At 41.8% G+C, this 14,066-nt stretch overlaps 1 protein-coding gene across 1 annotated transcript in view; it reads right to left on the reverse strand.

Annotated features, from left to right (window-relative positions):
* The window catches only part of LOC116058825 (cadherin-24), a 30,079-nt gene that overhangs the window by 10,173 nt on the left and 5,840 nt on the right, over positions 1 to 14,066 (reverse strand). The window contains 5 exon segments of the mRNA XM_031311736.2: positions 2,890 to 3,057; positions 3,997 to 4,116; positions 6,494 to 6,788; positions 11,485 to 11,570; positions 11,573 to 12,328. Coding sequence (XP_031167596.1) covers positions 2,890 to 3,057; positions 3,997 to 4,116; positions 6,494 to 6,788; positions 11,485 to 11,570; positions 11,573 to 11,741 — 838 coding nt within the window. The 5' untranslated portion in view covers positions 11,742 to 12,328.

Consider the following 14,066-nt stretch of genomic DNA (forward strand, 5'->3'; position numbering starts at 1 on the left):
CACGTACAGTAAAGGCAATGAGTCTGTGTTACCTATTTTGACAGAAATCTAAGCATTTTCCTGTTATTTCTGACAATTTGATAAACAAAAATGTATATTATGATTGAGTAAATAAAACCCCAAGAACAAAACTGGTTAAAAAAATAATATGAATATTTAAATAACAGCCTGACTCTAGAGATACAACTGAGATTACCTCTCATATTCAAGTTTATGTTCTGCTTGTTCAACAGTTGTTTGGTAAACTGCTTTTAAACACATTTTTATTCTCAATTCTTGTCATTTTGGTGCTGGTAATTTTCCTTTGGGGCTGGCTAAATCCTGTTTGGGGGGTGCCAAAAATGCCTCTATGCAGGAAAAACCCTGCATACTGTACATGTTAGACATTTTGTCTTTATTGGAGCTGAAATGACTCATCAATTGGCAGATTATTTCATTGTAAACTGAATATCTGTGGGTTGCAGCTACAGATTTCCAATGGTTTTGGGATGGTAATGGCGGACTGGTCCAGACTAAAATGTCTCACAATATTGGATGGATTGCCAAGAAGGTTTGTACAGACATTCAGAAGATGTGAAGCGTACTGACTTTGATCCTGTGACCTTTCAATCCAGCGCCACTATCAGGTCAACATTTCAATTTGTCCAACGTGTGTTTAGTGCTAATTAGCAAATGTTAGCATAGTTACACGCTAAACTGAGAGGCTGAACACGGTAAACATTATAAATGCTAACATGTTGGCATTACCATTGTGAGCAAGTTAGCACGCAGACGTTGGCATTTAGCTCAAAGCACTGCTAAAGCTTCAAATGAATTGACAGATATAGGTCCAATGCAGTTTTTTGGGCTTTTCCGCTTTTATTTGACAGGACAGCTAGGTGAGAAAGGGGGAAGACATGCAGTAAATCATCACAGGTCGGAGTCGAACCATGGACCTCTGCGTCGAGGCGTAAACCTCTCAGTATATGCTCGCCTCCTCTACCCACTGAGCCAACCCAGCCACAGTCCAATTCTGTTTTCAAAAAAAGATTTAAGATGTTTATTGTCACACCGTTTATACGAGTACAAACGCGTGAAAAGCTTATGCTAAGAGATAAGTAGGAAATGTAAAGGACATGTTAAAATATAATAAAATAAGTAAATAACAATATATTTAAAAAGGTAAATAACAAAAGACATAAAAAGACACATAAAATATAGTAACAGGGCTCAACAATAAGGGTTGCCTGTTTGCCCGGGGCAAGTAAAATGCCACGCTGGGCCAGTAAATCTAACTTACTTGCCGATTGGGCAAGTGGTAAAAATTTTACACATGGGATCAAAATTGGAGCAACCTTTCAGTTGAAATGCTGTGGAAACTGCTATACTCCTAAATGTATTTGTGTGCTCATTTACTTGACTTAAAATGCAACATGACAATTAACTTTAGTCTTTGCTGTTATTTGATAATCGCTATTGAATAAAACAGTTTGTACTGGGGCAAGTCAAAATTGCCTTTGGGCAAGTAGATCTATGATCTGTGCAAGTGCAAAAAAAACACATTAACGTTGAACCCTGAGTAGAATTAAATATGACAACATAGTATAAGAAAGGGCGCCGGGGTAGTCACTCGGTAGAGCGCGTGCCCATGTATAGAGGTTTATTTCCCGATGTAGAGGTCTGGGGTTTGAATCCGACCTGCGGCAATTTCCTGCGTGTCTACCTCCTCTCTCTCCCCTTTCACATCTATGCTGTCCTGATGATGAAGGCAGAAATGCCCCTCCCCCCCAAAAAAAACAAACATATAAGTAATACAAAAGTATATACATTCAAGGCCTGAAAAGGAGTCCTCATTAAACAAAGAGTTTAAGCTTTTGCTGAGTGAATCTGTTGCCGTTACAGTTTATCTTGGATTACAGTCTGTTCACTTAACAAGCATGAAAAGGCAGCCAGTGATCTGTGACAGGTCATGCCGTTTACTTGGCCCATACATCACTTGCACTGCAAATCCAGAGAAAAAAGCTTCCCTTTTAATCAGAGTGGCGCTACCTCGCTGATTATCAATCATTCAAATCCTCCACATCATGACGAACATTCACAAAGTCACGCCCCTGGCATTCAAAGAGCAAACTAAATGAGCCGTTTGCTTACATTGTGGCATTATTGTCAAACATAAAAATAATGGCCGGGAGCTGATGTGGTGAGGGAGGGAAGATATAGTCAGATATCAGTAAATAAATAACACTGCTGGCATTTGGAAAATATTGAATTGCTTCTATAAAGCACTGTCTTGCAGGACAATATATCAACCCGAGGAAAGGGGGGCCTTTAAACATTAAGATGAACGGCGGTAAGTGGAGACTGTCGGGAAGAAGAAGTAGGGGAGAGGTAGTATAGAGAGAAAAGCAGCATATGTCTCAAAGCGTTAGACGCATTCTGCAGTGATTTTACCGTCTATTGAAGCAGAAAGCACTGAACTTTAAGATGAAATATTAATAGCATGAAACAGGGAAAAGCTCGGATAAGAAAAAGTGGACATGATCTTTCACTCTTCAAGGCACAGTCCATTTTGAACCCCAGGGACCAAACGGGTGTGTTTGTATGAATGTTAATGCCAGTCATTTTGGCAGGGGTTATGTTATTCCAACTGATGGTAAAAGCAATGATTAGGAAAAGAGTGCACAGAATCAACGATCCCCGGACTGACAAGCGGTTTAACTGCTTCAGAGTTTATCTTGAACCTGTCAAGACAACGAGGACCCAAAGGAGGCAAAACACATCAGACTGGTGTCACGAAACGCCATTACAGGACGTTTCATCATTTTAATCTCTATTCGCAAACACATATGCTTCAGCTACAGGGATTGAAAGCAGCCGTCAGTTCAGTGATCTGATAACAGCAGTGCTTACTCCGTCTGAAGTGAGGGGGGTTGTCGTTGACGTCGCTCAGCCTCACAGTGATGGTGGTGGTCCCTGATAATCCGCCCAGATGCCCACCCATGTCTTTGGCCTGGAGGACGACCAGATATTCGTCCCGAGTCTCTCTGTCCATGTCTGGTATGGCTGTCCGCAGGACGCCTGGGGGGACAGGAGGAGAGCGGGACATACAGCAAAGACATCACAACGGCAACAGATTTCACAGTGACACATCATCTCTGGAAATAACCGTCAGAGCGAGTCAGATGCATACATGTTTAGAATTAGGACATTGAAAAACATATGACTCAAGACAGTGGGGGAAGAAGTATTCAGATCCTTCACTTACGTAAAAGTACTAATGCCACACTGTAAAAATACTCGGCTATAAGTATCATCAGGAAAATGTACTTAAAGTATTAAAAGTAAAAGTACTTAATGCAGAAACACATTTTAGAAACTTGAAACGATCCAAACAGTTCTGTCTATCAACTAAGTGATTAATGGTCTAATCATTTCAGCTGGACTTGTAGGCCGTTATATTGTTGGGTAGTTTCATTTATAATAAAACATCAGATTTTATAAACTACATGTGTTTTGTGTGCAAAAATCTTAATGTGTAAAGTAACTAGTAACTGAATCTGTCAGATGAATATTGTGGAGTAAAAAGTACAATATTTCGCTCTGAAATGTAGCGGAGTAGTTATGTGCCTTTTTACAGTAAGTAGAAAGTGGCATGAAAAGAAAAGACTCAAGTAAAGTGCAAGAACCTTAAATTTGTACTTTAGTACAGTACTTAGAGTAAATGTACATAGTTACATTCCACCACTAGGCAGCGACACGTCTCTGGAAATAACCGTCAAAGCGAGTCAGATGTATACATGTTTAAAATAAGAAAATACAAAAAACCATCCAGGCCACTTGAAAATGTGAGTTCAAATGTTCTTAATCACACTGGACATATGGTAGCAAATACACAACATATGATATCCAACCGAGCCACTGGGATTTACTGTATGAAGTGGAATCATCAGCTAGAGAGGCATTTTCTGGTAAACAGCTTTGAGGGGAAGTGCGGTACATGTGAGGCTGTGACCAGACCTGTCTGAGGATCCACAGAGAAATAGTCCTGGCCCTGAGTAATGGCATACACCAGCCGGGCGCTGTTTCCATATGTGGGATCATCAGCATCTCTGGCTGTGACTTGGATTATGGACGTGCCTGGGAAAGAGACAAGGCGACAAATGTGAGAGGGCATAGTGGCGTTTTAAAGTAGTTAAAGCTGGCGCAGGGTTCATAATCTTAAAGCCATACTCCACTCAAAATCTATCTTTTGAATATCAAGTACTTACATGTGGAGGGTTAAAAGGATAATCCACTTCTCTGCTGTCTATCCATATGTGCAGTATGATAAAATATAAATTTTTTAGATAAAATATGATTAAATACCCCACTTCATGTTGCACAATTGCCCGCCTTGAATTTCTGGAGCTGAGCCAGATGCAGTGTATTTAGCCCCAAGTGTGATTTTTTGTAAGATAATGAAAATATTATTAGACAGTGGGAAATTTCATCATGCTGCAGGAATTGCTTAGAACAGCAATGATTAACAGATTCATTGATTCGTTGATTGACAGAGGATTAATCTGCACCTGTTTTGAAAGTGTTTAAGTCATTTTTCAAGCAAAGATGTGAGGCTTTTCTTCATCATATATGATAGGTTTCTATCATCTCCTTGGGCTCCCTAAGCCCCTTGGGCTATTTTCTGACATTGTATAGACAAAAGGATTATTATTTTTAGAGATTATGTTGTAGTGCTAAGTAGGCTGAGAAGTTTCTATGGATTTTTGTCACATTATTTTCGTCATGCTAGAAGCCTTCTTGAGATGGCAATGCTGTTCTGTTAGCCAGTCAGTCAGTCGGTCCATCACTTTAGTCCAGACTGAAATATCTCCACATCTGTTAAATGAATTGCCATTAAAGTTTGTACAGACATTCATGGTGGCCAGAGGATGGATCCCTTTTCTAATCCCCGACTTTCCCTCTAGTTCCACCAAGATTTTTTTTGTTAGCGGATGGGCCAAACAAAAAAACATCAAACTACACGTCGATGGCTTACTGTTAATTTAGGTAGTTCTGATCACGTTGATGTATGTTTAAGAGTTCATTTTTCTGATAAGTTTGGTTTTCAATTAGTTATTCGATGTGACAAAAATGGGTTAGGGTTATGGGAAACGTCATGACTGACAGCTGTAATTGACTAGCGATTGGTCGGACGGGTGTAAGAGCGGGAACTTGATACCGCAGCTCCACCGCCCGATCACTTGTGCACAGACTCTGGCTCGAAATGCACAAGATGGCAGCGCCCCTTTTCCGGGATATTTTGGCTTCATTCTTATAGTAGTATAGTATAGTGGAAGGACCAGGCCCCCAGGAAGTGCGCAGTGCTTTGAAGCAAATTTGACATAGCGGCTAATCAGTGGAATTACAACTACCGTGTCAGTCACAGGATGCAATGGGGCACAAAAATACTTTTTCCCATCGACTTACATGGCGAAAGAGAATTAAATCAGTGGATACATTTTTTTAAATGTCACAAGCCCAGCGAAATGACTCGTTTTATTATCAGAATTTGATCCATTCGGTCCGATAACATTTGGAAGGTCTACAAGAGCCGCATAATAAATAATTTAATCCACATTCAAGTTAGCGGAGCGCTAAACCGGAAGTAGTCTTTAGTGTGCCTGCTCTATGGGCCCCATCCAGGTAATTTTAGAAGCTGAAGTTGAACTTTGTTGGCTTCAAAAGCCACTAAGCAACTCTCATACAAATGAACGGGGCTCTGCCTCGAACACTGAATGCGGGTTTTTCCATGGGGAGGACGTAGAGACGAGACTATGATGTAAACTACTTTCTGCTGTCCCACAATGCAACGCTCTGCATTTTACAGACGCATGTCGTGTACATTGACTTGTGTGCTGGTGTCTGCTTCGTTCTAGCGAATCTCTTTAGGAGAATAGCAAGGCCGGCATGTGTGTGTATGCTGGGGAGTGTGCGGTAGACCGAGTGAGAGAGTGATGGGAATTAGCTTCGGAGCGAGTACTGATTCTAGAGGCGTAGACGGAGAAACAAAGTGTCTCCCCTGTGCTTTCTGACCATGGTCGGAAAGCTGTAGCGGGAAAGTTAACCCTCTCCTGGATTTCATGTTGTTTATGGAGAAGGAGGACCCGGAAATGAGTCGGGGGGGAAATGTGACGCTACCAAGCCACGGCCAAACGGACCAATCACAGTTGCGTCGCCGCAACATGTAGTTAAATCTTTTTGAGAAGTGTACGTCAGACTACGGCGTAGGGTCTGGCATAGGGTCCGTATCTCCACGTACGTACCCACTGCGTCGATTTTCCGCAGGATCATAAATTGGCCATTAGTCTTGTTTTGCTGTGAAAACTCATCCCCATTGGAATCCATTGTAAGCTGAAAAAATTCAAACTGAGCACACCTGCTGCTCCCAATGAAGGATAACACTACTCGCATTTTACAGCCACCTTTCAAGAGATTTTGAGTGGAGCGTCGCTTTCATGTTGTTTTAGCGCATTACCTATGTTGGCCATCTCTGGCACCATGGCAACATAGGGTTCATCGAGGAAGACAGGCGGGTTGTCATTGATGTCCTGCACTCTGATGATGAACTCTGACGAGGGCTCCAGGGCTCTGCCTGTCTGACGGTCTGTAGCTGTCGCGACGAGACGGTACTGGTCCTTCTCCTCACGGTCTAAAGACTTGGTGACATGTATGTTGCCTGTGTTGCCATCAATAACAAACACAGAGCCCACTCCCTCTCCCTCTAGCATATACTTGGTGTGGCCGTCTCCTCTGTCCATATCTGTGTGCAGCTGGAAAATAAAAAAAAACATACAGAGTAAATTACTGGAACACCTTCAGGCAGCAGCACTTTCATACACGGTGCGCTGATGCAGGTATCGCTCATTAACACTCGTCTATCAGTCTGGAAAGTAGTGCAAACATGACTGTGTGAAATGGGTGATTTATGTTAAGACGGAATGTGCTCTGTGAGTCTGAAACGAATGGCACCAGGTGTGGAAGATACATATGGGACCGGGATGAGTACTGATGCACACAGCTAATTAACTCACTGGACCAAACACGCCACTGGGGGTTTGTTGAGGGTAAAACCACATCAATGTGGACTGTGGCCCTGCGAATGTCCTACATGTATGTTCACAGATGCAATCTGCTAACACAGGCCGCATCCATTTGTAAATCTTTCTGTCACTTATGTCCATCTGTCCCTTCCTTCCCCTTCTTGTAAATCCATCTGCCTGACTTCCCTGTACCTTTTAAGCTACCTCTTTTTTCCAGTACTTGTCTCTCTCTTTTCATCAAGTTACCTCGGTTACACAGAATGCCCATCTGCTCACATTTTTCATTCCTCTCTCTCTCTCTCTCTCTCTCTCTCTCTCTCTCTCTCTCTCTCTCTCTCTCTCACACACACACACACACACACACACACACACACACACACACACACACACACACACACACACACACACACACACACACTCTCTCTCTCTCTCTTTCTCCCTCGGACTGTTTTGCTCTCTGGTGCAGAATACTCGCTCTGTATTTAATGGCAGAGAGGATATTAGTGTGAGCTAGATAGGTAAAAGGCCAAACACACAGAAATAGAAAGCTAAAGAGATTACTCAGCCTTCATCACACTGAGCTTTCTGACCAGGAACCTTCACATCTCGCTACCCCTTAAGGCGTATCTGCACATGTTCATAATCCACAAGGCTTACTCACAACCTCTGCAGTGGACCTTTAGATACTCACGAGAACTGAAGCCCCGATTTTTAAAATTCAGCTGCTGCAACAATGAGCAAACTAGATATGATTTTTGCAAGGCATATTCATTCAGTTACACGAAATGTGTCAGAGTCATTTGTGAAACAGAGACATTTCATTGCCTACAAAATGGTAACATGGAATGGATAATATGTGTACAGTCACAAATCTATATATTCAAACATAATGCATGTTAACAACACATGTTCATGCAAATGCAATTCACACAAACACTGCACAGCATGCAGGCAGAGACCATATAAGATTAGAGTACATTCTGTGTGTGGTATGTGTGTGTATGTCTTGGAAGATAAAGTTGAGGATTATAGAAAAGCGTGATAGCATACCCTACAAATTGCTAGATAAGGGACTCAGGTTTTCTTATTCATCCCTACACCCATATCCCTCTCCCTCCTTTCTTCCTCAAAGCTAGCTTCGATTTTGATCCGATACTTCACCACGAGAGACATCTTTGTGAGAGTCTGTCTATCATGCTCCCCTGTTCTTTGCCCCCCACTTCTCTCCATCCTCTCTCTTTCTATCCAGCCCTCGTCTCCTCACTCGTCTAATTGCTGGCTCAGTCCTGCTGTGCTTCAGTCAGCATGGAAAAACACTCTCACGGTGGGGAAGACATTTATCCGGACCGTACAAACAAAGCTGGGAAAAAGAGGAAATTGTCTCTTCCAATTCCTTATTCACTTTCTCTCCTGCTCTGTAATCTGAAATTTTCCCCTCCTCTCACTCATGCAGTACACACACCTCCAGGGTTTATATCTGCCTCACATTTCTTTCTTTGGCAGCCAAATTCCTCCTCTTTCGCACGGGTTGAGGCACCTGTGATTTGAACTGTTGACATGTCACCTCAATGTCTCTATTTTTGGCAAAACAAACCTCGCCCGCCTCTGGGAGAAAACGTCGTGCTTCCAACCCCTTCGCAATGGATGCTTTATTACATGAATATCAACATCAAGACTGCTTTGCAGAGGAATGAGCAGCCTTGTGTGTCTACTGATTGCTTTAAAACCCCTCCCTGACCGTATCAATAACAACCAGAGAGGAAGATTAAACATTTATGAGGTGTATACTGCACTGGTAAGAATCCAATCTAGTCTGTCACCATAAAGTATACTGCTAGCTACAAAGTGGCTGGCAGCATTCCCCCGTTAGCGTTACAGCTGATATAATCCTACCCCGAGTATACTGTAGCTGCCAGCAGCTGCATTAGTGCGGTGGAGAGTCTGACTGTGAAATGCTACAAGTAAACCCCAGGGATCTGAATGGTTCAGGTGTGCTGTGGCTTAAATCATCTCAGACACTTTACGTGTTGCGACACCGGCAGCAGCTGAAGGTTGCTGGTTGTGGTGACTGTAAAACTCGTATAAAGTATTAGACAAGACAAGTGGAGGGCTGCTGCACAAACACTGCAGTTACAAGGAGTTATATTTGTGCCTCATTCCTGAAGGTGTAATGAGACATTTTGAAAGCTTTTTTTGCAAGAGTGTACATCATATTTTGTAGAGAAATTATTATCATGCAAAGGAAAATCTATTTGGCCCTGAATGAATGTATTTGCACACAAGTGCCAACTTATTTAATTTCTCCTCTCTCAATGTCCCTGACCCTTGGACACTCATCGGTTCAAATTGTCTGTCTTGCTCCTAACATCTCTGCTCTGTGCGCTCTCAGGTTTGCCTGTCAGCTCCCTTAACGTGACTTGTTAGACAGAACACGAGGCAAATTTTAGAGTCAGCGCTTTTGAAGACAGAAGATGTACATTTGCAGTGCAAGTTGAAAAGCTTTCAACTTGTCCCGGGGAATTTTTGAATCTGCTTTATGAACATAAAGAGACGAGAGGAAAAAGGAGAGAAATTGGAGACAAATAACAGAAATAACCAGAGTTTCAGTTTCAGGCTGAGGAGGAGCTGAACACAAACACACATACACACTCCTACGCAGCAGCTAGCTTATAGCTAATGTCTGACCAGTCGATACATCGGCTGTTTGGGGCGGATTACCACAAACGGTCAAAGGGGCAAATACATGAGGGTTTTTTAAAAGTCATTTTTAAACGACTGTTTTGTCATCAACCTTATTACTAGTAGTATTACCGTTTGCTAGGGGAGTAGGGAAGCACTGGAAGAATGGCCAACAGGCACATAGCAGCACATGATTAGTTTAAAGGGTTGGTTACTGTACATACCTAGTCTTATGAATTTCCATCGGTACTATATTAAAACCTAGCTATCTTGATCAGTAAGTAGCTAGCTAAATTCTGCCAAATAAACAATAGTACTAGCTAGGCACTTATTAAAGGTGTTCTAAGCGATGTTGGGTTATGTTACTTCTTGTTGACGTTCAAAGTATTGTCAAACAAGACGGAGGCTAGCTCGCCCCTCCCTCCACATCCTGTCCCCTCACTTCCACGCACTAACCCCCCAACCCCCAAATCCTTCTTGTCGGTTATTGGCTGGAACACTGTTTGTTATGTTTGGTGGTGCAGGTTGGCGCAGTTTGCTTTTGTTGCCGTTTGTAGAGCCTGGGCTGTCTACAGAGACCACGTTTTTTTTTACAGTGTGTTCAGGGGACAGGCAGCTAGCAGATAGTGAGGAGATGTTTGCTGTATGTGACAAAAAATGTTGTAGCCTAAAAAACGCATGACATCGCATAGAGCACCTTTAACATGCTATTCAGTGGTTAATAGTCATTAAAAAGTCAGCTAGCTATATAAAAATTAAACTCAACTAGGGGCTCTGCAATTTTCACAGGTACTTGTGATGCTTAGTTCAAAATTAATTAGAGGAAGTTATCTTATTTTTAATTTTTTTTTAAAGAAACGAATGATTATGAATGATTATAATTCCTTGGCTATACATGTAGCTGGCAATCATCAAGTTAGCCAACTAGCTTAGTTAGCTACTGCATGTATGGCAGAGGTTAGCTAACAACCTACCAATACAGCTAGGTTGCAAGCATATAGACTAACTAAAGCACAGAATAAAACACCAACAAATTGAATTTAAATGGTCCATAAAACTAGGCTTGTAACTAAAACTGTTCTTAAAACATTTTTTACACAGTAAACCTATTTGTTTAAACGCTCACAGAGTGAAGTGTTGGCCACTCTCATCATGGTCTCTTACCATTTCCTTTTTTCTTTCCCTACTCCACTAGTAAGCAATAATTCTTCTAGCAAAACAGCCATTCATAAACAACCTACTCCAATATCCAAATTGGCTGGAATTGTGGCCGCCATTATAAAATAGACATCTGTAAAACTGTTGAAAGGACACCTGGAACTGCAAACCAGGTTAATAAAGTCTATTGGCCGAGCGGGAATGTCCAGTGGGCTGGACAACGAGGAAGCAAACCTGGAGTCCAGAAAACTTTTTTTGGCTTATGCGCTTGGCAAGCAATTTTTCATTCAAGTGAGTGGGCGACATCTTTAGTTCTAATATTACATCCATGAGTACACAGAGCCGGAAAAAGGACAGGGGGAAATGAGTCAAACTGAGGAAAAGAGGTCATCATTGTGCACTTATGTGAGTAATGGCGCACAACTATATATAAATGCATTGAGCACAGAGTAGATTTTAGTTTCCTCAAATTAATTATTCTTTCTCTACAAAATATATTTCATGTGCTTGTGAAAATATTTTTCTGAGGCACAAATACGACTCCATACAATAGGATACAGGTGATTCACATGATGACTTCACAGCTTACCCGTCCAATGAGCACAGGCTCGGGCCCTCTGTACTCCTCGATCACAAAGAACTGGTTCCAGAGCCAGCTCCTCCGGCATCGAGAGCGAGGCTCCGCTCGTGGCAGGTACGGTTCCGACCAACCCTCTTCAGACTCCGTGACCCATTTAGTGGGGCCCTGTGTCCTCTCAGGCAGAACGTCACCGACACCTGTCTCCAAATGGAGCTTAGGCTGGAGAGCGTACTCCTCGCCTGAACTCGGCACTTGACTGTGAGCATAAATTACACCTTCAACCTCTCCATTAGTCAAATAGCTTCTTTTCTTGCGGTTCATGGTGAGTTCGGGGCTATGTTTAGTTGATAGGGATTTAGCAGTAGATTTGGGATTTTTAAGTATGACTGGTTGCCTTGCTATATTACCCCTAAAGTCAAAATCATTAGATTTTCTGTCATTTTGTCTAAAAGCCACATTTGGCAGGGTTGTTAGATCAGTTTTTCCATTCTGAAGCTGGCTCTCCAATTCTTTGAAACTACCGAAAAAGTTGTCAATGCTTAATTGTCTTTTGCTGGATATTACATGCAAATCCTGACCTTCCTCTGAAAGGCCAACAGCCACCGAAATGCCATTTCTTTCCCCTTTACAGAGTAAAAGAAAAAGAAGCACAATATGTGTTGCCATTGCTAAGTTGAACAGTTTGTTTCAAAGAATAACTGATGAATGGCTGATCAAATGCAGGTTTTCATGATGATCCATCTTGTTTTCTTATACTGTGCGTCTCCTCCTGCTTCAGGTTTCCTCTCCCCCAGAGTGAGTCTTCATTTCGCCTTCTTTTCTCACATGCAGTACACATGCTGCACAGGATCACCTGAGAGAAGACATAATTAGTGTGATCTTGACGGCATTCATTAAAATGGTAAAAACAAGTGCTTCACGATACAGAAGTGAAAAGACAAAGACACGTTGACATCTTACTCATTATCTTGTAATTATTTTGAGATACATTTGTAGACACATTTTTTTTGTTGAACAGCTCTGTTTGCTAACCCGAGATCTCTGCCAGCTGCTGTATAAATAGCTGCACAGAAACTATGAACATTACGGTCCGATAAGAAATAACCTAAAAAGGAGAATTCCTTTTATACCAGATGCTGTTATTCATATTATTCTCATTGCTGTTGGCATTGCTCTTGTTGTGTGTGAATGCTATTATTGATCACTCAAGCATTCTCAGAGAGTTAAGCATGGTCTTAAAAAATTTCAATTAATTTGGAGCCTGAGGGCCTAGTGATGAGGTGGAGCTCAGGTACTTTACTGTCCCTTGTCACACACAATTGCCTGGACATCAGGTGATCGATGTCATCCCTAAAGATGGTGTCCCATGCCTCAATGCCCAATAGTGAAAGAAGTTCCCTTTAAGAGATTAATTAGACTCATAAATAATGAAGGACTTGTCCTCGTTTCCCAAAAGTTTAATGATCTGCGTTTCGTTAGTATTTGAGTCAGATCCTGGCCATTGATCTTTGAAACTTTATGTACTAAAAAGTGTCAGCAGCTTAACAAGACTAAAGCGGTGTAATCACAGTTTTTCAATCCACGTTCTACCTGCATCCATCACTGTGTGTCTGACATCTGTTTTTCACCTTTATGCTCACATGGAGGACACCATTAGCACACATACAGTGGCGTATTCAGCTGTCTGAGGGGCAGCGGCAGAAAAAAACCTTTTGTATTCATGAAAACTGCAAAATTTCAAAGTGGCTTGTTTGTATGATTGCCGTACTGTTTAGTTCAAAAACATCCAAAACACCAAAGTACGAAGACATAGCGGAACAGACACGAGCTTTTATTTTGAAAAGTCAAAGCTTGGGAAGGCATCAGCCGGGAGGGAATGAGACGGGAGGTCTCCAGGCTGCAGCCATACCCGACTCTCGGCAGCTTTACCCATCCATCCATCTTCTTCCGCTTATCCGGTAACGGGTCGCGGGTAGCTTTACCTATATGCTAAAATATACAATGACTGAGGAAGCCTAGTGACGAGTCCATAGCAACCAGTTCATGTGTTGAATGTGTTATTACCCTGTGTGCTTTGTTGAATGGTCTCAATGTGTTATTGTTTTATTTCATGTGAATACTAGTTTAGTTATTTGAAGTAATGCAGTAATGCAGGAAGTGTGCATTTAGTTTCCATGCTTATTGTGTTTCCACAACAATGTTACTGAAATGGCCACCATAACAGTGGAGTGTGATGTGTAAGATGAGAAAGCAGAGGTTAAATCATGTATGTCATGGTTGTAAAAAAACCAGTGGCTAGCTATCTGTACATCTTTGCCAAGCGCAAACCAGTACAGAAGGCATCAATAAATGAATGGGGAGGGTCATGCCTCTTTTCCCAATCATTTTGGAGGGTCACAGAATTTTTTTTTGCTGCTTAGAACAGTAGCCAAATATTACAAAAAAATGTAGGCCTAATCACACACATCTCCTGCATCATAATTAACATTAGTGCTGTCAGTTAAACGCGTTATTAACGGCGTTAACGCAAACCCATTTTAACGGCGTCAATTTTTTTATCGCGAGATTAATGTTCTTTTTGGCCAAGCTAA

This window comes from Sander lucioperca, chromosome 11, assembly GCF_008315115.2.
Source record: "Sander lucioperca isolate FBNREF2018 chromosome 11, SLUC_FBN_1.2, whole genome shotgun sequence".
In the NCBI taxonomy this organism is placed as follows: domain Eukaryota; kingdom Metazoa; phylum Chordata; class Actinopteri; order Perciformes; family Percidae; genus Sander; species Sander lucioperca.